General features: G+C 37.5%; 4 protein-coding genes across 4 annotated transcripts; 3 read left to right on the top strand and 1 right to left on the bottom strand.

Moving 5' to 3' along the window:
• Nucleotides 1-2,388: 2,388 nt before the first annotated feature.
• On the top strand, nt 2,389-4,725 carry LOC137708809 (transcription initiation factor TFIID subunit 15-like). The gene is made up of 4 exons (XM_068447961.1): nt 2,389-2,441; nt 3,001-3,433; nt 4,232-4,337; nt 4,436-4,725. The coding sequence occupies exons 2-3, from the start codon at nt 3,009-3,011 to the stop codon at nt 4,305-4,307; spliced, it is 501 nt and encodes a 166-aa protein (XP_068304062.1). The 5' UTR covers nt 2,389-2,441; nt 3,001-3,008; the 3' UTR covers nt 4,308-4,337; nt 4,436-4,725.
• Nucleotides 4,726-8,728: 4,003 nt separating this feature from the next.
• LOC137708509 (uncharacterized) lies at nt 8,729-13,347 on the top strand. Its single transcript, XM_068447605.1, has 9 exons — nt 8,729-8,903; nt 9,468-9,656; nt 10,539-10,618; nt 11,619-11,678; nt 11,868-12,101; nt 12,171-12,233; nt 12,411-12,479; nt 12,587-12,632; nt 12,726-13,347. The coding sequence occupies exons 1-9, from the start codon at nt 8,894-8,896 to the stop codon at nt 12,794-12,796; spliced, it is 822 nt and encodes a 273-aa protein (XP_068303706.1). The 5' UTR covers nt 8,729-8,893; the 3' UTR covers nt 12,797-13,347.
• An 814-nt stretch (nt 13,348-14,161) lies between these two features.
• Nucleotides 14,162-16,209, top strand: LOC137749261 (zinc finger CCCH domain-containing protein 39-like). Its single transcript, XM_068489364.1, has 2 exons — nt 14,162-14,999; nt 15,665-16,209. The coding sequence occupies exons 1-2, from the start codon at nt 14,450-14,452 to the stop codon at nt 15,925-15,927; spliced, it is 813 nt and encodes a 270-aa protein (XP_068345465.1). The 5' UTR covers nt 14,162-14,449; the 3' UTR covers nt 15,928-16,209.
• An 814-nt stretch (nt 16,210-17,023) lies between these two features.
• LOC137708955 (probable disease resistance protein At5g63020) lies at nt 17,024-19,756 on the bottom strand. The gene has a single exon (XM_068448112.1). The coding sequence runs from the start codon at nt 19,733-19,735 to the stop codon at nt 17,024-17,026; it is 2,712 nt and encodes a 903-aa protein (XP_068304213.1). The 5' UTR covers nt 19,736-19,756.
• Nucleotides 19,757-21,392: the final 1,636 nt, after the last annotated feature.

The following is a 21,392-nucleotide window of genomic DNA, read 5'->3' as shown; positions in this document are numbered from 1 at the left end:
ATGGTTTGCCAAATTCACTAGTGCCATCATTTCTGCCGGTTTTCAACAATCCAAAGCTGACTATTCATTGTTCACTAAAAAGTCTGGTATTTCTTTCACAGCTTTGCTCATTTATGTGGATGATATTGTGATTACATGCAATGATGCTAGTGCCATTAATTCTCTGAAGTCTTTTCTCCGTGATCATTTTCGGATAAAAGACCTTGGTGATTTAAAATATTTTTTGGGTATTGGGGTTTCTCGTTCCAAACAAGGGATTTATATTTCTCAACGCAAGTATGCATTAGAGATTCTCAAGGACTATGGTTTTTTGGGAGCACGACCCATTGCTTTTCCTATGGATGACACAAAATTATCTGATAAAGGAGAACTTCTCAAGGATCCTGAAAAGTATCGACGATGAGTAGGTCGGTTAATATATCTCACTATCACTCGGCCGGATATCACCTATTCTATGCATGTTCTAAGCCGTTTTATGCACGAGCCAAGGATATCTCATATGGATGTTGCGCTTCGTATTGTTCGTTATTTGAAGGCTACTCCAGGTCAAGGTTTATTATTTCGTTCTGACAACCAGACCAAGTTAACTGCGTTTTGTGATTCTGATTGGGCAGGTTGCCCTATCACTCGCTGTTCGACTACTGGGTATTGTGTATTCTTGGGCGGTTCTTTGATTTCTTGGCGGACGAAACGACAGAAAACCGTTTCGCTCTCTTCAGCAGAGGCGGAATATAGGGCCATGGGAGGTGCTTGTTGCGAGATAGTTTGGCTTCGTTTTTTGTTGAAGGATTTGAACATTCCTTTGGATGGTCCTTCCATTTTATTTTGTGATAATCAAGCAGCGTTACATATAGCTGCCAATCCTGTTTTTCATGAACGAACTCGTCACATTGAGATGGATTGTCACTTTATACAAGATAAGATTGTAGATGGCACAATAGAGACCAAGCATATGGGTACGGCACAACAGTTGGCAGACTTGTTTACCAAACCTCTTGGGAAAGAAAAGTTTTCGGGTATGTTACGCAAGTTGGGAGTTCTTGACATCCACTCTCCAACTTGAGGGGGAGTGTTAGACAAATAAGGAATATGGTTGGAGTCCTTGTGTAATTGTATATAATATTATTATTGGAAGAATAAGCCGTCCTACAGCCGTCCTACCTTGTCCTACCTACACACTAGCCGTCCTACAGCCGTCAAGCCGTCCTACAACTGTCAAGCCGTCCTACAGCCGTCCTACCTTGTCCTACCTACACACTAGGACGGCTACCTTGTCCTCTACAGCCGTCCTACCTTGTCCTACCTACACACTAGGACGGCTACCTTGTCCTACCTACACATTTGTATCATGTATATATATCCTTGTAATCTTGTAGAGAAATAATGAAAAAATTAAGCATTCTCTTCCATAAGCATTCTCTTCCATTTGCATTCTTTTCCATTTTTCCACATTCACGTATCAATAACAAATATATTTTTTAGCCTACATACCTTTTTCTACATCTTTATTGTTAAAACTCCATTAACATTGGTGCCTGAATTTGACTGATTGTGGAGCATTGGTCTTTCAAACAAACTTCGTGAGAATTTTCACTGAATTTAAGCACGTGAGCTTAAGGGTAAATTAGAGAACTGCGCAAGTGCTTCTTTTACATACATGCATGTCCCGTGGTGAATTATAAGATTAAAATCAAAGTTTTTAAATAGAAACGAAACATCAAGCGCGCAAAAAAAAAAAAAAAAAAAAAAAAATCAGTTTATTCCCTGAGGCATCATTTAACACTTAAAAAGTTTGTTGTCATCAACAGAACCAAGCTGCTCACATGTCAACACAAATTGACAATATGCCGAAGCAATCTGATGAGTGCTATTGAAAGAAATTGAAGAGTGTTGTCAATGCAACATGCGAGAGGCATTTTGACAAAAACTTTGTGGGCACAAAACATTCTAAAGGTCATTGTAAGACCTTTACATGTATATTTTTAGACTCCAAATGATCGTGAGACCACCTAAGTCCCAATATGCATCCGCCCGCGTTGTGCATGTCACAAGCTTACTTTGACAGAATTTCTCACGAAAAGTATTTCCGTTTGATAATTGATACTTGATAGTGTGTACATACATGCATTATTTCTCACGTTAAAAAACCCTAAAAGGAAAGCCAGTAACCAAAGTATTCAAAATTCAAAATATCCTCTCTTTGGAATCATGGAATATCGAGTTTTCATTCTCTTTTCCTTCCTTTAGATATTTCTCTGATTCCATTTATCAAGGTTGCTAATTGAAAAATACGAAAAAGTGGTACACGGCCCTCTATTTATTCCCTTTTTCTGTGGCCTAAACTTGTATATAAGCACACTCCCTGCATGGCTCATTACTTCACCATTCCATACTTTGCCTCCAAAATATCCGATAGTGAATAACATTGTATTTTTCTTGAGGTTACTTCTCTTCTAGTTTTTCTCCTCTCTTTCTTCTTTATCTTTTACGTATGCATTTCCCTTCATGGCACCTTCATATGAATGCTAGCTTTCTAGTTCCTTTTCACCTATCTAGCTTAGGGTACAAAACCCCAACACAAGCTCTCTATAACTTCTGAATCATTTTTCTTGGCTTTCGATTTTTCAGTTTTCATTTAGGAAGTGATTTCCACATTATCCTTTTCATGCACGCTCTTGTTTATTTCTGATATTTGAATTGAATCAAAATATAAAAACAAACAGGAATGTGCAGAAAGACAAAAAAAAGAATGCATAAATCATTTTCCTTAATTTATACATTTTCAATAATTACGGGAAGTTTAGAGCATGCAGTTTAGTATGACTAGTTTACTTTTGATACTCTTTCACCCTATCCACTCTTATCATTGGGCTAACCTAATGGCTTGTCTGAAATTAGTTTCATATAACCTAGGGAGAACATTTTTTAGATCATATTTTATAAATATGTCGGAACTGCAGGTCATCCACGCACTAACACATTTTGTTTAAATTAATGCAGACCAAAAGATGAGCCGACCAGGAGACTGGAACTGCAGGTCATGCCAGCACCTCAACTTCCAGAGGCGTGACTCATGCCAACGTTGTGGAGATGCCAAGTCCGGCGTAGACTTCGGGGGCTTCGGGGAAAGAGGAGGAGGATCCTCGTTTGGGTTCATGACTACCGGCTCAGATGTTCGGCCTGGTGACTGGTACTGCGCTGCGGGCAACTGTGGAGCCCACAATTTTGCAAGCCGTTCCAGCTGCTTCAAATGTGGGGCTTTCAAGGATGATTCTGGCATTAGCGGCGGCGGTGGCTTTGACTCTGACCTGCCACGCTCCCGGGGTTTCGGGTTAGGACTTGGCGGTGGTGGTGGAGGAGGCGGAGGAGGCGGAGTAGGCGGAGCAGGTGGTGGTCGACCTGGATGGAAATCTGGAGATTGGATTTGTACCAGGTGATACAATTGGTTAATAGTATAATATAATTCCGTTCGTTTATTTGTTATATTCAATAACAAAAATGGGTCCTTGTTAGGTCGATTTTTTTCTTTTGTTTTGGGCACGGTTCATTGTCAAGATATATATAAATATTCAGGTAGTTTAGGTGATCATATCCATAAAACAAAGTAAAATTATTTGTTGTCAAAATGGTTTACTGTCTTGATACGTATAGATAACTAAATGATTTTCAAATTAAATGACTTTTTTACATGAATGATCTTTAGATGATGGTGGGACGATAAAAATATGTAAATAAAGATTAGTAAATTTCTCTCTCGAATAACACAAGCATTGTCCCTACCTAATTCTGCAAATCTGACCAGAAAAGCACTTGGTGAAAATATTCCTCTTTCCTTGACTGCTTTTTAAAGTTAAATACATTAGGAATCTCTCCCTCCTTGCCTAATTTAACAACTAAGCGTTCATTAAGGCTTCACACACACCCGAAGTTAAGAGTTTAAGTTTTGTTGTAAGTGGATACGTTCTCTCTTAATTTCAAACCCTCGTCTTTTTTTTAATACAACATAAAATTGTAATATTGTTTTCTAATGCGATGGGTCTGTTGCTCAATTAAAAATTATAAAATAAGTCCGCGGTAGTTCAAAACTGAAATTGGACAATAGTAAATTAAGAAATGAGTTCAATTTTCGCGATCCACATGTAGTTATTAATCAGTATATGTATTTGGGGTTTACTAAAATTTAAATATTTAATTAACTGCTGATTTTATTTATTTATTTATTTGGACACAGGTTGGGGTGCAACGAGCACAACTTTGCTAGCAGAATGGAATGCTTTAGATGCAATGCCCCAAGAGACTCGTACTAGCCTAGCTACACACGTCTTATGCAATTTTGGGTAAGGTTTAATTTACGCTCTCATTGATACTTCACAATTAACAGTAATTATCATTTATAACTTAATTAATTCATGATGTTAATTATGTGTTTTTGCAGGCATAGTTTCTAATGAGCAAGGGAGATGATATATGATTGTCACAAGTTTTTCTGTCATTGTTTCTGAGGTTCTAGCTAGTTCTAGGGTTTTACATATATGCCTAGCATTCTGTTATCTAGGGTTTCCCACAAAAATTATATCAATGTAATTTTGGTGCTTCTCTTTGATTTATCTAGTGCTGTCATTTGTTTTAAATGTTTATTTTAACTACTGTACTGTTCCTTGTTTTTGAAATGAATGAATGAATGGATGAATGATATGATTCCTTGTTCTTTTTCTTAACTAGAAACGATGCGCACAAACTTCATTTAGGATGCTTTCTCTCCAATCAATACTGCGATATATCAATAAGGCTGCTTTCAGCCTTTCATGAAGTACTTTAGGAACTCTTGATTTTCAAATTAGATAACGAAGCAAAAAGAAAAAATGGTCACATATATACAAAATTAAGGAACTTGAGGCAACAGTGATGAATTCCACTAAACGTTCATGATATCCCAAAGAATTAAAGTAACCATGTATTGATAACTGATAAGTACGATAGAAGGAACGGATATTGCCTTGAACTGAAACTAAAAGGTGCAATGTCAAGTTACATACACTGAAGCCAAAAATAATATATTATTTTAGTATTTGTTAACTGTGCATATTCTTATTAGGAAGTTAAAACGGGATGTAAATGTTTTATTAAGTACGAAATTGTAATTCATGAGATTTGAATTCAAGAGTTTTAACAAAATGTAGGTTGTGCGTAACTTAGAGCAAATATTAATGAATGAAAACCATGATTAGAGTAACAATTAGCAAGGGGGTCGTAGATAAACTGCATACGAATTTAAAGTTTGGATAATGTGAATAACTATTTAATTTAATTTCTGCTTACTCTTTTGCTTAAATGGTCACATTGGATTCCCATCATTGACCTGATGCATGTGTATCTTTTAAAAGTATATGTATATGGTGGATTCAAAAGTGGATTAATATATACATTCATGCTCCGGACACTATCAATGCTTAAAGCAGCAAGATTCTTGTCTTCCCTTTAGGTTGAGCTTTATGTTACTTCAAATTGTTTACTACTTTAGCTAGTCAAGTCTCAATCTAGCTAAGTTTTAATTTGTTGCTGACTGTTTACTAACTTGTAGTTAATTGCATGCAGTAGAGAGTAGCTAAAGCATTCTATAATCTCTTCAAATGTAGAAGAGACCTAAGAGCATTTGGCGGCCCAAATCGTTGTATTACTTGATTGTTGAGTACTTAGTTTGTTGGTGGTTGGGGCACAAAAAATGTCACACACCAATCCAACCAAGTCTCAAGGTCCAATTGTCATACAAAGTCTACATTCAAGCCCAAACACATGCCAAGGCATAGGATTGATGAGGAATATATTTACAAACATGGCATGTCACGGTGATTAAGCCAGATATTCATGCCATGCTCATGCCTATTCATCACGCCATGCTTCCTCATGCTAGTCACTATTCATGCTAAGCCTAAGTCACATATTCAGGGCTTGTCAGGTGGATTATGGTGTGGATGTTTATGGAAGGTTATTGGGCCTACGTGGAATCGGGGTCATGGAAGACTTTGGGCTGCTTGGGGGCCCAGGGATCCCAACCCATACCATTTGCATTTCATGCAGGCAACATTGATAGAGAATTAGCCCAATTTACCCATTTCCCTAGCAAGCCAACCCTATTAGTTAGTACTAAACTAGATTCATGCATTAAATGCATGCTAAGCCCAGCAAGTCAAGCTTTTAAGGCTGACTTTCTCATCCCAGCTTGCATAGACAACCAATGCGTGAAAACCATGAGGCACGCTACCAGAAGTAGCGCTTGCAAAATGCCGCCTTGGGAAAGCCGCGCCTCGGGAAAAAGCAGACTGTAGGTCTTAACAGTGCAGCTACCTTACACCAAAAAGGGAATAATAGGAGGACTAGGGAGAAAGGAAGAGGAAGACCAAACCATAAAGGGAGATTCATTTAAAGCCTGAAGAAGAGCCATTCACTTACATAAGGAGGGAGAAGCCATTAGAGAAGGGGGAACAAAGGATTGGAGGTAACATAGAGAGAAATAAAGAGAATAGAGGGAGAGAGAACCACCCAGGAAATAAGCCCAGGGAGTTCCATTTAGTCCAGAAGCATACTTCAAGCCTCAAGCATCACCATCCATGCAACCTTAGTAATTCCCACAGCCTTTCATTAATCATCTCAGCCATTAGAAGTCTTACTATCACCCTAGGAAAGCCCAGCTTATCCAGCCAAGATTGCCATGCAACCGTGCAAATCTCTTCTCTCTCATGTTAAACTGATAATCTTCTAGCTTGCACACGAAATTTCACTTGAGCAAGTCATTATCTTGACCAATCATTCTATCTTCGAGCCATTGATGTTACTGGGGTATTTACTAAGACAAGCTAACTTTTTCGAGATGTTCCGGGACTTGGTACGAATCCGCATCAAGGGAAACAAAAGGACGTTCTCAGAGCCCAAGTCCACCTCGACCTAAAAGTCCCCCAACACTAGCCATCCTGTATATGTAGCCCGCTAAATTTATAATGCATGTCATATGAAACTCTCACCTAAGCTCCTAGTATCTTGTTAACCAAACCCACCAATTCTGATGTTCAATCAACATCCAAACATGCACCTTTTTACTCACCAAGAACACAAATAGACATGAGACATTGGTAACTTTCACCAACAACCTTCATCCCTTTCTTCCTGAGGCGTCAATCTGGGAGGGTTTGAAGCAAACTAAATTAAAAAGAAGAAGTATTCGCATAGACTTCAAAAGGAATAAAACTATAAAAGAGATTATATAATGGTTTAATTACTCTCTTCTGCATTTGAGAGAAGATGGATGTTTGGATAATAGTAAAGAGAAGAATTTGTGTGTTTAGTTAGCAACATCACATGAGTTTGGGATGAGAGTTTCATTTGACAAGTGTTATCAACTTAGTGGGCGACTTAGGATGGCCAACAAATTGAGTAGCATAAATTAATACCCAAGTATTACTCAACTATTTTTCCCGCCAAATGCACTTTGGTCTTTTTTGCATTTGGAGGCAGTGAAGTTGTGATGGCTTTGGGGAGTAAGGGGAGGTTATAGAATTGTCATGGATTTGGGGATGATGGGGAAATGATGGAGCTACCATGACTTCGAAAGGAAGGAGAAGGACTGCAGGTAAAGTATGACATATGTGTTCTTAATGAGAGAGAAAATGGATCTTTGGATACTAGTAAAGAAAAGAATTGGTGTGTTTGGTTAGCAAAATCATAGGAGTTTGGGATGAAAGTTTCATTTGACAGGTGTTGTAAATTTAGTGGCCCACATTGGATGATCAATGATTTACAGTACCCAACTCTGATCTCAAATCCTCACTATGTTTAGAAGTCTTTAGTAAAAAAGACACTTTGTAAAAATTTCACACTACATTTCTTTTAAAGTTTTGTATTTCATATAGAACGATATTCTAATTTAAAGAGAAGCGGGGTTGGATATCATTTAATCCATACAATGACCCAATCATAATAATTAGCTATTGAACTTGACATTCATGTGAGTTAAATTTGAGCCACTTACAAATGACAAATGAAGAGGAATCCATACCTATTAATATTGAACAAAATTATTTGATCTAGTCCATAAAATATTTTTTTTATTTCTTTATATCTTAAAAAGAACTAAGCAAATTAAAGAGAGAGTAGTCATGCCCCTTGGATTGGTAAAAGACCTTTCCAATTAGAAGTAGTTGAAAGTTTGTTAAGGCTTCCAAAACTTGTAACATATTTGAAAATAAAAAAACATATGATAAATCAATTTATGCACACTCCATTTAATTCGGACGTTTTGATTGAATCAATCAAATGATTATCAAGAAACATAAATCAAAATGTCAGAAAATTATCTCTAACAATTAAACCTTAAATTCTTACACAAATCACATCTCGTAAACAGGTCCATCAAAATAAAATTAAAGAAGAATAAAGAGTCCAATTTAAACTAAAAATCACCAACACTAAAAAAAAATCATTTTGTTGGCACACCAAACATATCCATACATTATTATTATTATTTTTTGTTGAAAAACACATCCATATTTGAAAACTAGAGATAAAAATTAAGAAATAGAAAGGCAAAATGTGTTGAGGAAAAACAAGGTTTGGGCTTGGGCCGGTTGGACCCAGCTACTACTAGTCCAAGTTTCCAGCTGTATGTTTGGTAGTGGCTCAACTGGTCCCTCCTATTCATTTGTCATTTCTTGGAACTTAACGGCCGTGTGTCACTGTGTCTCGCTCTCATCTCAAAGTCTGAACTCTCTCTTTCTGCATCCTTCTCTCTGATTTCTGCTGAGTTTTCACCGACATTTCATTTGGGTTTTTTTTTCTGTGAAGTTTCTGAAACCTGCCAACCATTTTCTGCACCGCCCCCTCTTCAGGCTCCTCCATCTTCATGGCTTCCAGTGAGTCTCTGTCTCTTCCCTTTCTCTCTCTTCCACACACACAGAACCCTTGAAAAATTTATGATTTCAATGTTTATATTGGTTGTTTTTGCTTTTGGGGATGTGGGGTTTTGGTGATATAATCTATGGATGCTGTTAGAAATTGGGGGGATTGGGATTTTTCTGGTTATATCCATGGAAATGGTTAACCATGTTAATGCAACAGTGATTAGTGCTCGTTTGATGCATTGTAATCACTTTTCCTGTGAATCTAATTCCGAATTCAATTGGGTCTGGTTTCTTGTGGTGATTGGTAAATGATATAGGACGATAGAAAAGGTGAAGAGCTGCTTACTTGAGTCATATATGTTTCAAGTGTAGTGTATGAACAGATTCTGTTTCAAATTTAATTTGAGGGTCTTTATTGGATACTTCATTTGTGGTGGATTTTGTCATTCCTCATATCAAGCTTGTGTGTTCCTTGCATGATTTGTTTACATTCCGAATGAAAATGAAATAAAGGTGAAGGATTTTCTTCTTGTTGGGGTATAGTTTTAGTAAATTGTGATATCATTTGTGTGGCAGGTAGCCTAGGGACATTGAATGCTAAAATTACAAACTTGAACTTCAGTAGGGCACGAGTTGGGGTCTTACAGTCATATGGCATAATAACTTGGACAGGGAGAAAACCACAATTATACTCATGTTTATCGATATCAAGACAGTCAGAGAAAGTATTACATGCGCGCAGCGTTCCATCGTTAGAAATCCTGTGTAAGTTCATTTTGTTGATGTAAATTGTTTTCTTTTCGTCCCCCAGTAATTATACTTCAAATCTGGAATTTGCTTAGCAGCAGTACTTGAAACATCAAGTTTATTTGATGTTTATTCAATCACAAATTACTTCTCAATAACCGATGCATGTGCATAAATATATACATGCCATTACATGAGAATCCCTGTTTCTTTTAAGCTTAATAAAATTTGTGTTGGTAGCTCATACTGAAGTGAAAATGACATGGAAATTGAGTATTTGAGAGTCTGGATAGATTTACAAGTGCAATTCTATCCACTTTACCAAACAGTTTTTAAAGATATATAATCCATTGTTCTTAAGTTACGTTGTATAGGTACGGTATGGGATTTTACGATCTTGTATTCCTATTACGTTCTTCAATTCAATGTTGATGTGATTAAGTCATATTGGTCATTTTTATATATCCAGTAATCTATGACCAAAACTTTGGGTAGACATTATCTTGGGATTTGCACGGCCAAAACTTATGCAGTTTTTGTTTAGTATTGTGTATCATTCGACAAATATTGTAAGTTTGACTGATTTGTAAATGTTAGACTTTTTAATCTTTTCTTTCTATTTTTTGCTCCGTCATAATTTCCCTATCATTCTTTATTTTTTCCCTCTGATCTTGAGCTGTGAAACTTTAGATTCTGTCCATTAGCATAGTAACTGAGTATGCCATTTTCTTAGTACAGATAAGTTTATGGAATGAATATCTAACTGAATATGACATTTTTGAAGTATGAGCCTGTAGAAACTCAAAGAAAATTTACACTCTATTGTATCGACATGATAATATCTGTTCCTGTGACGTACAATCTATTCATAACACCATGCATTTGTTGATGGTGTAATAGCTGCTAAAAGTTTAGAAGAGGTTTCTGAAGAGAGAGGAGATTCTGGTCCGACAAACCAGCTCATTCAAAATTTTGATGAGGTCAGTTCACAAATAATTTGCGACACTTATTCTATGCCCCATATCTCCCACCGACAGATCTTTATAGATAGTGCAGTTTTGAATGTAGGCATGGTTGTTTCTTAGATTTTTATCTTGGGAGGAATAATGATCCAAGAACTATTATTTCATTGTTATTCTTTCCATGTCTCAAATGGTAAGACAAACAGGAAGAGAAAATGTAAAATCCTTCTTCTCTGGGTATCATCTCGGTTTTAAACTTGAACCTTTTGATCCACCGCGTTAACCTCCGAGTTCTCTGTTTCTAGGTTGTCCTGAAATTATTATAATCACCTATGTGAAGATCACATCCCTACACTTCAAATTTACTTTGTATCTCATACAGCCTCTGAAGGTTTTTTGCATGTTAGATTTCTCCAACAGTTGCATTTTGATGGACAAGTTTACTTTTTTAGTTTGTGTTGAAAAAAGGGGAGAAAATAGGTTATTGGTACTATAACCCACCAGTTGCATGCATTTAATCTTCATCACTGATTTTGGGAAAAAGGGGAGAAAATAGGTTATTGGTATATCGGAAAATAATGCTTTCTAGTACTTAAATATGAGAAAGAAAAGACAAGTTTCATTCGTAGACTTTAAAAGTACGTCGTTCCTATATTTTCACGAAACCTCTCTACTTTTTGGTTCCTAACGACTATCTTAACACGTGAACCCTCTTTTCTTTCAACTTCATATTTGTGGAAATATTGATTCTCTAGTTTCTACTATGTTTCTTGTGAAGTTTCGTCATAAAACTCTCTTCTGTTGAAATTTTACTTTCGTGAGCCACCATACAATTTTCTAACTATCACTAGGCCAACAAACTTTTCATCTCCTAAATCATGGAAGAAAATTTGTGGCTTTCATTTTCTTTATAATGAAATTACAGAATTTTCTCTTAACATTTACTCACAAAAAAGCATGCACGTCGTCACCACTTTTTTGCGTTTTAAACCTGTACTTTGGTTAATCTTGTTTGTAGGTACAATCTTTGCTCACAGCAATATGTGATACAACTACAGTTGCAGAGGTCAAATTAAAAGTAAGCAAGACCTTTTCTCTATTCCAACTTCATAATTTATATGAATTGGAGATAATCTTGCAACTTAAGAATAAGTTTTCCATTCCGAACCACTCTCCTTTTTCTTTATGCTTCCTATTAGTATGGGATGTTGCTGTTGATCTTCCATCCAGTTTATTATTAATTCACACATTCTAACCACATAATCAGATCGGTGGATTTCGGTTAAATGTGGTGAGGAAGTTGACTGAAAAAATTAGGACACCACCTCCCCCAAGTCCTGCTCCTGTTAGTGCGAGTGAAAATGCTAAAGCACTTGATTGGAATGGTGCTGTTCCTACACAATCTGTAGCTATCACTAGACAGGAATCGTCTTCAAGGAGTATCCAGACATTGCTAGATAGAGCTGCAGATGATGGCTTGGTGTTAATTCATTCTCCACGAGTAAGAAGCCAAACTACACGCACTTTATCATTTTATTAAATCTGGATACTAAAATAACCAATGGTGCAGGTGGGGTTGTTTAGGAGATCTCGAACCATAAAGGGCAAGCGTGCTCCGCCATCGTGTAAAGAGGTAATCTTTTCACAATGATTTGTTAATTTTGATGGAAATAGTGGTGGAATTTTGATTTCCTGCTTTCTTAAAGGCAGTAATGGCAATACTTGGCTACAACCGATATGCTCACTTTATCATATCATTGACAAAATGCGTAGTCTTTTAAGTGACTTATCTTTCATTTTTACACAACAGAAGCAAATAGTGAAGGAGGGACAAGTGATTTGCTACATAGAACAGCTTGGCGGGGAGCTCCCAATTGAGGTATGTGTCAGATGAGAGACGAAGGGTGTTCGATCTTCTCTTCCCCTCCCAGCTGTTGTCCTTTATCTCCTAACATAGTTTTGAGTTATTTGTTTTTTCTTTTGAAGTCTGATGTAGCTGGGGAGGTCATCAGGATACTACGAGAAGATGGTGGTAAGTTTGTATACACTTAAGTTCTTTTCATGCCGGGTTCTGTTGATGCTACTGGTATCACGTTATCATGTAATCGTCTCTTTTTCTTAACAGATCCCGTTGGATATGGTGATGCTCTCGTTGCGGTTCTCCCCTCGTTTCCTGGGATTAAGAAACTTCAGTAGACGATTGGTTGATTACCAATGTACTGAAAGATAGAGTAAATTTGTTCTCTTTTTCTTTGTTGGTAAAATTCTGATTTTCTTTGAGAGAATGGTTGTTACAGAGTTAGCCTTTCGTAACATATTTACCCAAGCTCTACATGAAACAATCGGCTTAGTATTTTTAACGTGCAACTGATTCGTGCCGTAGGTCCCAAGTAAGGGCTTAGGTATTGGTGACGTGGTGCAGCTTTACCTACCATTTATTCCACCTTGACCGATCAAGTGCCCTCTCTGCCAGAATTTTCTCAAAGGCGAGAGGATATTTTTCTAACGTTTTGAGTTCATATTTCTCTAAATTGTAACGTTATCAAAGACTTATTGTGAAGTTCATTTCTTTTCTTCTACTAGATTTTGGCTTAGAGTCTTTTAGTAGAGTAATATATGCGACTTAGTACTACTAGGCTTAGTATGGGTGGACTACTAGGTTGAGTTTTGCGATGCACACTTGAAGGAAGCAAAATTGCAACAAATTTTTTTGGCAATTAGCTGGAATAATCTACATTTGGTTTTAGAAATAATAAAGTTTTAATAACGACGACATATTTATCATATATCGACAACATAATGATGACATAACGATACTTGATCATTTCTCTATCCAAATATATAAAAAAAAAAACGATTAGTAAGAAAGCCTAAGCTACGCATGATAGCCTTATACATCGCTCTATCTCCTTAATATTACTAACTTGAGGGTCATAGTGTCTTTAACTAGCATCGTACTGGTGCCCACCATCTCGAGATTTGCACACCTTGTATGTTATGTTAGTAATTCGAAAAATGGGAACGTGCTCAAACACATTTTTCAAATCATTTAAGTCATGAAATGAAACACAAAAAATATTAAGTTATCACAACAATCTTAGTCGTTAAACAATTTTATCAATTATTTCTGATCATATTATCTTATTGGATCAAACTGTCAAAATAATAATTATATTAAATGCATATAAATGTTATAGCCAGTCCTCATTTTACTAAATTTGGTTAAAATATCATTCACTTAACGATTTTAACTATTTAAAGCTCTTTACGAAACAATAATAAAACCACTATTCTAATTTTTACGTCTCCAACATTCTAATCATTTCAAGCACCAAATATAAAACACTGAAATTAGTGGGAATTAAAAATATTCTCATTCATTACAACAAGTAAATTATAGAAGGCTTAATTAATGGTACTCACTTGGAGTTAAAAAATCTCTCTCTAATGGTCACCATAGTAACGTAAAAACTGTAACCAACCACCCACCTACTCTTCAGAGTGTAGAAACTAGCCGAGCTGATGCGCGAAATGTTCCTCACTCGAATCATAATCCGAGATTTTACTTAAAATATTCAATCTGGCACCTCCCCATCTCACTAAATTCTCAAATTTACATCTGGGTTTTCTTGTTCGTCTGGATTCTGATGCATTCATTGCAATTTTTTTTTCAATGTTCAATCACAATGCGTCTCATTTCTTCACCGACACTCACAAATTTCTTCTGATACAGCATCTGGGTTTTTCGTAAATTTCAGCTCCAACCATTTCCCCATCATAATTTTCTTCTGAGTTCTTTGGCGTTTCATCAAACAGTTGGAGTGCAACTTGGTCAAGTTGCATACCAACATGAGTACTCCATTACCTACTCCCCAATTTTTTGCTCAATATCTTGAATCCGGTGACAGCGGGCGTCAGATGAAACATCAAATTCCTACTGAGGAGAAAGAAATCAAAGCTCAATCTGACATCAACTCCCAAGCTTTCAAGAAACCCAGAACTTCGGAAGCTGTATCGAACTCGAATGCGGCCTCAGGACAGAACAAAATGTTGCCTAGCTATTACAAGACCCAACTGTGCCGTAAATTCCAAATGGGCTGTTGCTTTTCTGGGCAGAGATGTTCCTTTGCTCATGGCACCAGTGATCTCCGCAGGACTTTGCGTGATGCGCAAGGAATGGAAACTGAGAAGGGAAACTTGGTCAGGAGGACTTGGAATGGTGATCATGGAAGTTCTAATGGAGTGAGAATATGCAGGTCGTTCTTTAGATGGGGAACATGCAGTTACGGAGACAAATGCCGCTTTCGTCATGTCAGTCCTGAAAATATCAGAGATAGTTCGTTCAAAAGCATTTCAACTGCTGGTGGTTCTGCTCAATTTGACTGCAAGAAGTCTATGGGTATGGATTTTGACAATACTTAGTTTAATATGTTCAAATGATGATTTTGTCGGGTTCAATGTAGATTACAATTTTCGATAGGATACCTGCATTGCATAGCTTTGCTAATTTTTCCTTTTGCGTGTACGTGTGTGTTGATCGTATGAATGTTTAGATGGTCTACTCTTTGTTAGAGTATCGGTTGATTTCTCATGTGCTCTAGACTCGTAAAAGTTGTCATAAGTAAAACCCAATTGGTTCAGTATCAGAAAATTCAGAAACCACACTCGACCTTTAGAGCTTTTTCTGTTAGGAAGGTATTGAATCATGCCAATAGGTTGGACTGGTGGAGGACTTGAACGTTAGAAGAGGCACCCGGGACGTTCATCTACTGAACTAGGTATTTAGATTGCATAATGCTGAATCACTGATTGCAATTTCCTCAGTTACTATTTTGAAAGGGGCCAGGCTTCTCCAAGTATGAAAGAAAGCAAAAAAGTCCAGACCTTTTCCAATTTGATTGATTCAAAGTGTGGTACAAATCTTCAGTAGCCATCTCCAAGGATAAATGAGAGGAGTTGATGACCCTGTAGAACCGATCATGATTCAAGAATTGCTCACTATTGACGGATGTGCAATGATTTTAAAAGAACAAATTTTGAGATGCATTGTTGTTAATTTTGCAGAACTAAGGAAGCTTTGTGGCTATACTACACCAGAATGTGGAAGTGTGCAGGCTAACAGTTTAACGACTTATATGAGGGGCAACAATGCATCAAATCGTAGGATGGGGATTGCGACTGCTTACAAACAAGGTCAGAGTACGCAGTGCAACTTAGAGTGGAATGAACTTGAGAAATTGAGTCGCATCTATGCTGATTGGATTGAAGATATGCCTCTTCTACATGGCTCATCAAACAAAGTGGAGTGCTACTCCAGTTTAGTATGACATGTGTAAGGGAATAGATTAGTTATCTATAGATACAAGAAGCTTCTTGTAATTTCCTCTAACACCTTCCTTTTGTTAAATGAGTGTGGGATTGACTTCGATTGCGACCCGTAGTCTAGTAAAGAGGAGATGTTTCATACCCAACAGCCTACAACGCCAGATTTTAAGTATCTTGATTTTCCGTATCTCTGTTGTGTAGGGATTTTAGCCGTTATCTTCCGAATTTTATGCACATTGTTATTGTAAAGACATATTTTCAGTTTACAAGATACGGTATGGCACTCACATGAATGTAACTAGCAAAAATTAGTTTGGCTAGTGTGAACTATGTCAAATCTTATTTTCAAGTGCAGATAACCTCAGAAAATTCTCCTTTGGCTATTTGTGTTCTTGGTTCTCACAAGAGGTCTTAATCTTTGCACGCAGAAACAGTAAAAGAAATACAGACTTATTTTTAGATTTGATGAACATCAGAATATTCATCGGTAGGCCAGTAGCCATGCTATTTGTAACAGGTATTCCATGTTCGTCTCTTTGGAACTGTCGCTGGTAAAGCTCCCGGCGAATTTCTGTCTTTATGCTTTTGATTACCTGCACTCGAACTCTCCACCTCTAGCACGGAAAGAATCAATCAAATGTTGTGGATATATCATCTCTGAAGAATATGAAACATGTTCATATCCTTCATATTGTGGAATATCCTAATTTGGACGAATTTGAAATTTATTGTGCAGAACGAGCACGTAAAGATCCTCGGATGTCAATGATGACGAATCACGCGTGCTTCCTTGGCCTTCAGTTTGTACAAGATGCCGAAATCTTGGGAGAAGAATGTCCAGCGCTGAAGAAGCTGCCACTTAAAGAGGACTGAAGCATTCTACATCACTTGGCCGACAATGGTGACCGGAGAGTCTGCTGTGAATTGTATAAAAGTAGTAGGATACATGATTTTCTTAGAGCCAAATGTGAGGTTCTACAATAACAATATACACAAAGCTCAAAATATATAGGAGCGTAAAGTGAACTAAAAGAATCACAGAACATGGAATTTCGAGGTTTTGAACATCCAAACAACAGCACAATATTTTGAGCTTAATTAACCGCGTCTGAAGCAGGGAAGAAAGACATTTCGAGCATCTTCGTCCTCCCACTCTAAGAAAGACCACCATGCCTGATGTCCTCTGATTACAATATTGCTCCCACTCTGAGCACTTGTGGAGTTGAGTGGAAGTTTTCTCAGCACTGGACATGCAACTACCTTGATTTCTTTCAGGTATGGAAAGGGTAGGGGACTATCCTGTATGCTACTCAGCCGTGGAAGCATACTCAAAATCAGACTGGTAAGTTTTCCAAAAGGGTTCAGTTCTTGTACCACATTTCCAACTCCACCCAGTCTTTCCAAATCGATTATTTTCTCAATATCATTGCAGGCATCTACACGTAAATGGCTGAGATTTGGAGCAAAAAGGAGCCAAGTTATGTCCGTGAGATTTGGGCATCGTGATACTTCTATGAACTGAAGGCAAAGGAAGCAATTTTGTTTTATCATCATTAAATCCCAGGGATCGTTAGGTGCTCGTCCTGCCCAATGAACTTCCAATTGTTTCCAATTAGGAGTATCCCGAATATAAAGGGTATCAAGATGTTTCATATCCACCAAAGACGATATGTCTAGAAAGCTTGCTTCGTTCTTGCCATCCGAGAGCTGCAGAGTCCGAATGCGGGTCACCAATTTGTGGTATATGATCAATTTTTGCAAAAAAGAGCTACTCCGTACGCTCAAAGTCAAAACTTCAAGGTATTCCAAACCCTGCATTTCCTCCATCAGGGCTCCTTCACCGTCAACAAGAATTATATCTGACGAACTACATGCTAGCATCCTCAAAACTTTTAGCATTGGAAAACTTGACATTATATTTTGTGGTACAAAATCAAGCTGATCCGTATGCTCCAAATCCAAATATTTTAGCCTCACACAAGCCCTTAATTCAATTGGCAACTCTCTTACACCAGTTCTTGACAAATTTAGGTGTTGTAACGAAATCAGGTTGGAAACGCCAGATGGCAATTTGGTTATGTTCAGATTTTCAGACAAATCCAAAACTCGCAGAGTAGGCATATGATCAAAAAAGCCATCAGCAATCATATTCAAAGGACCCTTTCCACCTCTAAGAAATAAGGTCAACAGATTTGGAGATTTTGGTGTTTCAACTAGCCTTTTAAAATGACTACCAACCAATGACACCCTTTTAGCGTTCTTCCATTTCTTCACATGTGGTGTTCCCTGGAGACCTGTATGCATGAGGATACTCTCGTTTTCTTTCCCGCAACCACAAGCTAACCACAATGCCATGTCACGAATTACGTCATGCATTTTTACAGAATTTCCTTCTTCTTCCAACAAACATGCAGAAAGTAGCGTTCCTATGATATGGTAAGTCTCATTTTTCGCTACATCTACGTTAACATACTCTTCAAACATCTCCTCACACATCCAAAAATATAATAAATCATCTTTACTCATCCGGAAATCTTCCGGAAATAGAGCACAATATAAGAAGCATGCTTTGATTGTCTCACTGGGTAGATTATCGTAACTAAATTTTAAAAGTGGAAATACCTTGTCTCCCATACTGGAAAACTCTGCGGCAGATTCCTTTAGAACCCGAATTGCATGATTCCATTCGTGGGGTGTTTTCTTGCACGTCATGGCTTGACCAACTGTAATCGATGCAAGTGGCAAACCGTCACACTCATTTGCCACGATTTGCGCAAGTGCGGGGATATCTGGATGACTTTGAAGAGTTTCTTTGCCCACCTTCTCCTGAAACAAGGTCCATGCTTGGTTCGGCATTAGACACCTGACTTTAATCTTTATTTGGGCATCCATACAACTACATATATGCTCCAAGCGAGTCGTGAATATTATCTTGGACTTCTTATTGTCAGCTGGATCAGGAATCGCTGGATTAGGAATACGAACTTTTATCATTTCAATCGGCTCCCATATATCATCCAACAATAGCACAAATTTCTTCTCACTCAAGAACTTGAAGATGTGTTGAGCTTTTTCATGCGGCTCTTTGTGCTTCCATCTGTCATTAACAATCCCAAGCTTCTCACCAATCTTATCTTGGAGGATTTCAAGTTTGTGGTCTTTTGAGACCACGATCCAAAGCACAAGATCAAAATGGTAAGAAGTACTAAAGGCGAATTCGTTATGGATTTTGGTAAGGAGGGTGGTCTTGCCCACCCCTCCCATTCCATATAACCCGATTGTTCCCACCTGTTCATCTTCAACATGTCTCCAGACCTGTTCAAACGTCGACTCCATCCCCACTGTTGGTTCAGTAGGCATTTCATAGACTACCGGTAAGCTTTCGGTTACCACCTCTTCAAAGCTTCCCTTGCTTTTCAAGGCATCCACTTCCACCAACATTTTAAACACTTTTTTTCCGTACTTGTAGCTGGGAAAGTAGTTCTTGGAGCAGTAAACTCCGCTACACGATTTCTGAATTTCTCGATCTGCACAATTTTTAACTTCTCTGACTCGTGTCTCAATAGTTTCCGCCTTTTTAATCCACAGTTGTACCTGGTCCAAGCGCATCATGGATGTCTGAAGCTCGGAAACCTCAACCCTTCTCACGAGATCATTCTTTAAAGCGGTCAGTTCTTGCAAAGATTGATCCAGAGCTTCAAGGTTTTCTCCGAGCTTGCTGATGTAGTTTGCTTGTTGACTGAGGAAACCCCAGCAGCATAAGTTAGCCGTGTGATCGCAAGGTATGGAGACTGAGAACATGTTCCCCATGGCTTGCAGGAATACTGAAAAATGAAAGGATAACTTCTGTTTGGGAGAGGAATTAGGTAAGTGTTTTATAAACAAGATGATATGTGGAATGAATTATTTCAATGCCTGTACGTGTACGTTGTGTTAGTCGGGCTGACCAGAAACTTTAATGTCACTTTAATCAGAAGACCCAACAATTCACACTTGACTTCCAGATAGACTTTTTGGGATTCATGTTGTGAATTGAGTTCTGGTATCAACAAGTAAATTTGCAAATAGGGTTTCGTTTGAGATTTAATGTTTTATCGAGAGAAGTTTCAGGTTATTTGAAATTAAAGGAATTAGATGTTTTCGTTTTTTTCTTTTCGCATCAAGATATATGAAAATTGTATTTGTAAAGTGAGCAACACAATTTGGTGAAATTTTCAATAAACCTAATATTGCCCATTGTTTTCTTCACTTGCAAAAATAAAAAAAAGTTCATCCATTTAATATTACGGTATAATGATATTTCTCTTCACTTGTAAGTAATACCCACCAAACATATGATTTACATCTCTATTAGATAGATAATACAAATGATGCACGAAACCAATTTTTTTGCATGTTAGATTTCTCGAACAGTTGCATGTTGTTGGTACTTTTTTAGATGATACAAATGTGCATAATAACCCATCAGTTGCATGCAATGCATATAATCTTCATCACTGATTTTGGGAAATCCTGCTATGGTCGTATATCAGAAGAAAAGACAAGTTTCATTCGTAGACTTTAAAATATGTATTTCTGGGTCGGATTATTATGGATCTGGATGGTATCATATATCCCTATATTTCCACGAAATCTCTCTACTTTTTGTTTCCTAACTGTTATCTTGACACGTGAACCCTCTTTTCTTTCAACATATTTGTGGAAATATTGGTTCTTTAGTTTCTTCTATGTTTCTTGGTGAAGTGCCCTTATAAAATTCTCCTCTGTTGAAATTTGCTTCCGTGAGCATTGCCATGTAATTTCCTAACTAGCGCTAGGCCAACAAACTTTTCAACCCCTAAATTGTGCAAGAAAATTAGTGGCTTTCAGTTTCTTTATAATGAATTTCTCTTAACATTTACTCACAAAAAAGTATGCGTGTCGTCTCCACTTTTTTGAGTCTGAAACCTGTACTTTGGTTAATCTTGTTTGTAGGTACAATCTTTGCTCGCAGCAATATTATTGGCCTGAATCAATATGTAGAAAAAGGGAATGTAAATAAGAAAGGAATGTAAATATTGTGTAATTATTAGAGTCCTTTATTACGAAAGGTTTGTTTGTGTCCTTTATTGTTCCTTGGGGAATAAGGATTTTATTATACATTTATATTCAGAATATGGAATACATGGGAATTAAGCCGTAAATTCAATTTGGTGTCAGATGAGAAGTAGTGGCGTTGATGATATTTTTGACAAAGTGCGTAGTGATATTTTGAGAATTCAACCTCTAGCATCTGTGGAGGAGGCGTTCTCAGTTGTTAGGTGGGAAGCACAACACCATGCAACCATGATGAGAAGTAGTGGCGTTGGGAACCAAGAAGGAGCCCCTCCCATGGCTATGGTGCCACGGTCACCTTCAGGTAGCCGACCCTTTAATCCATCACCATCAGCCAATTCTTGGCCATTCACTCGGGAAAACAAGGATGATT

This window comes from Pyrus communis, chromosome 11 (assembly GCF_963583255.1).
Source record: "Pyrus communis chromosome 11, drPyrComm1.1, whole genome shotgun sequence".
In the NCBI taxonomy this organism is placed as follows: domain Eukaryota; kingdom Viridiplantae; phylum Streptophyta; class Magnoliopsida; order Rosales; family Rosaceae; genus Pyrus; species Pyrus communis.
Note: the sequence above shows the minus strand (reverse complement) of the source record. Positions and strands in the feature narration are given on the sequence as shown.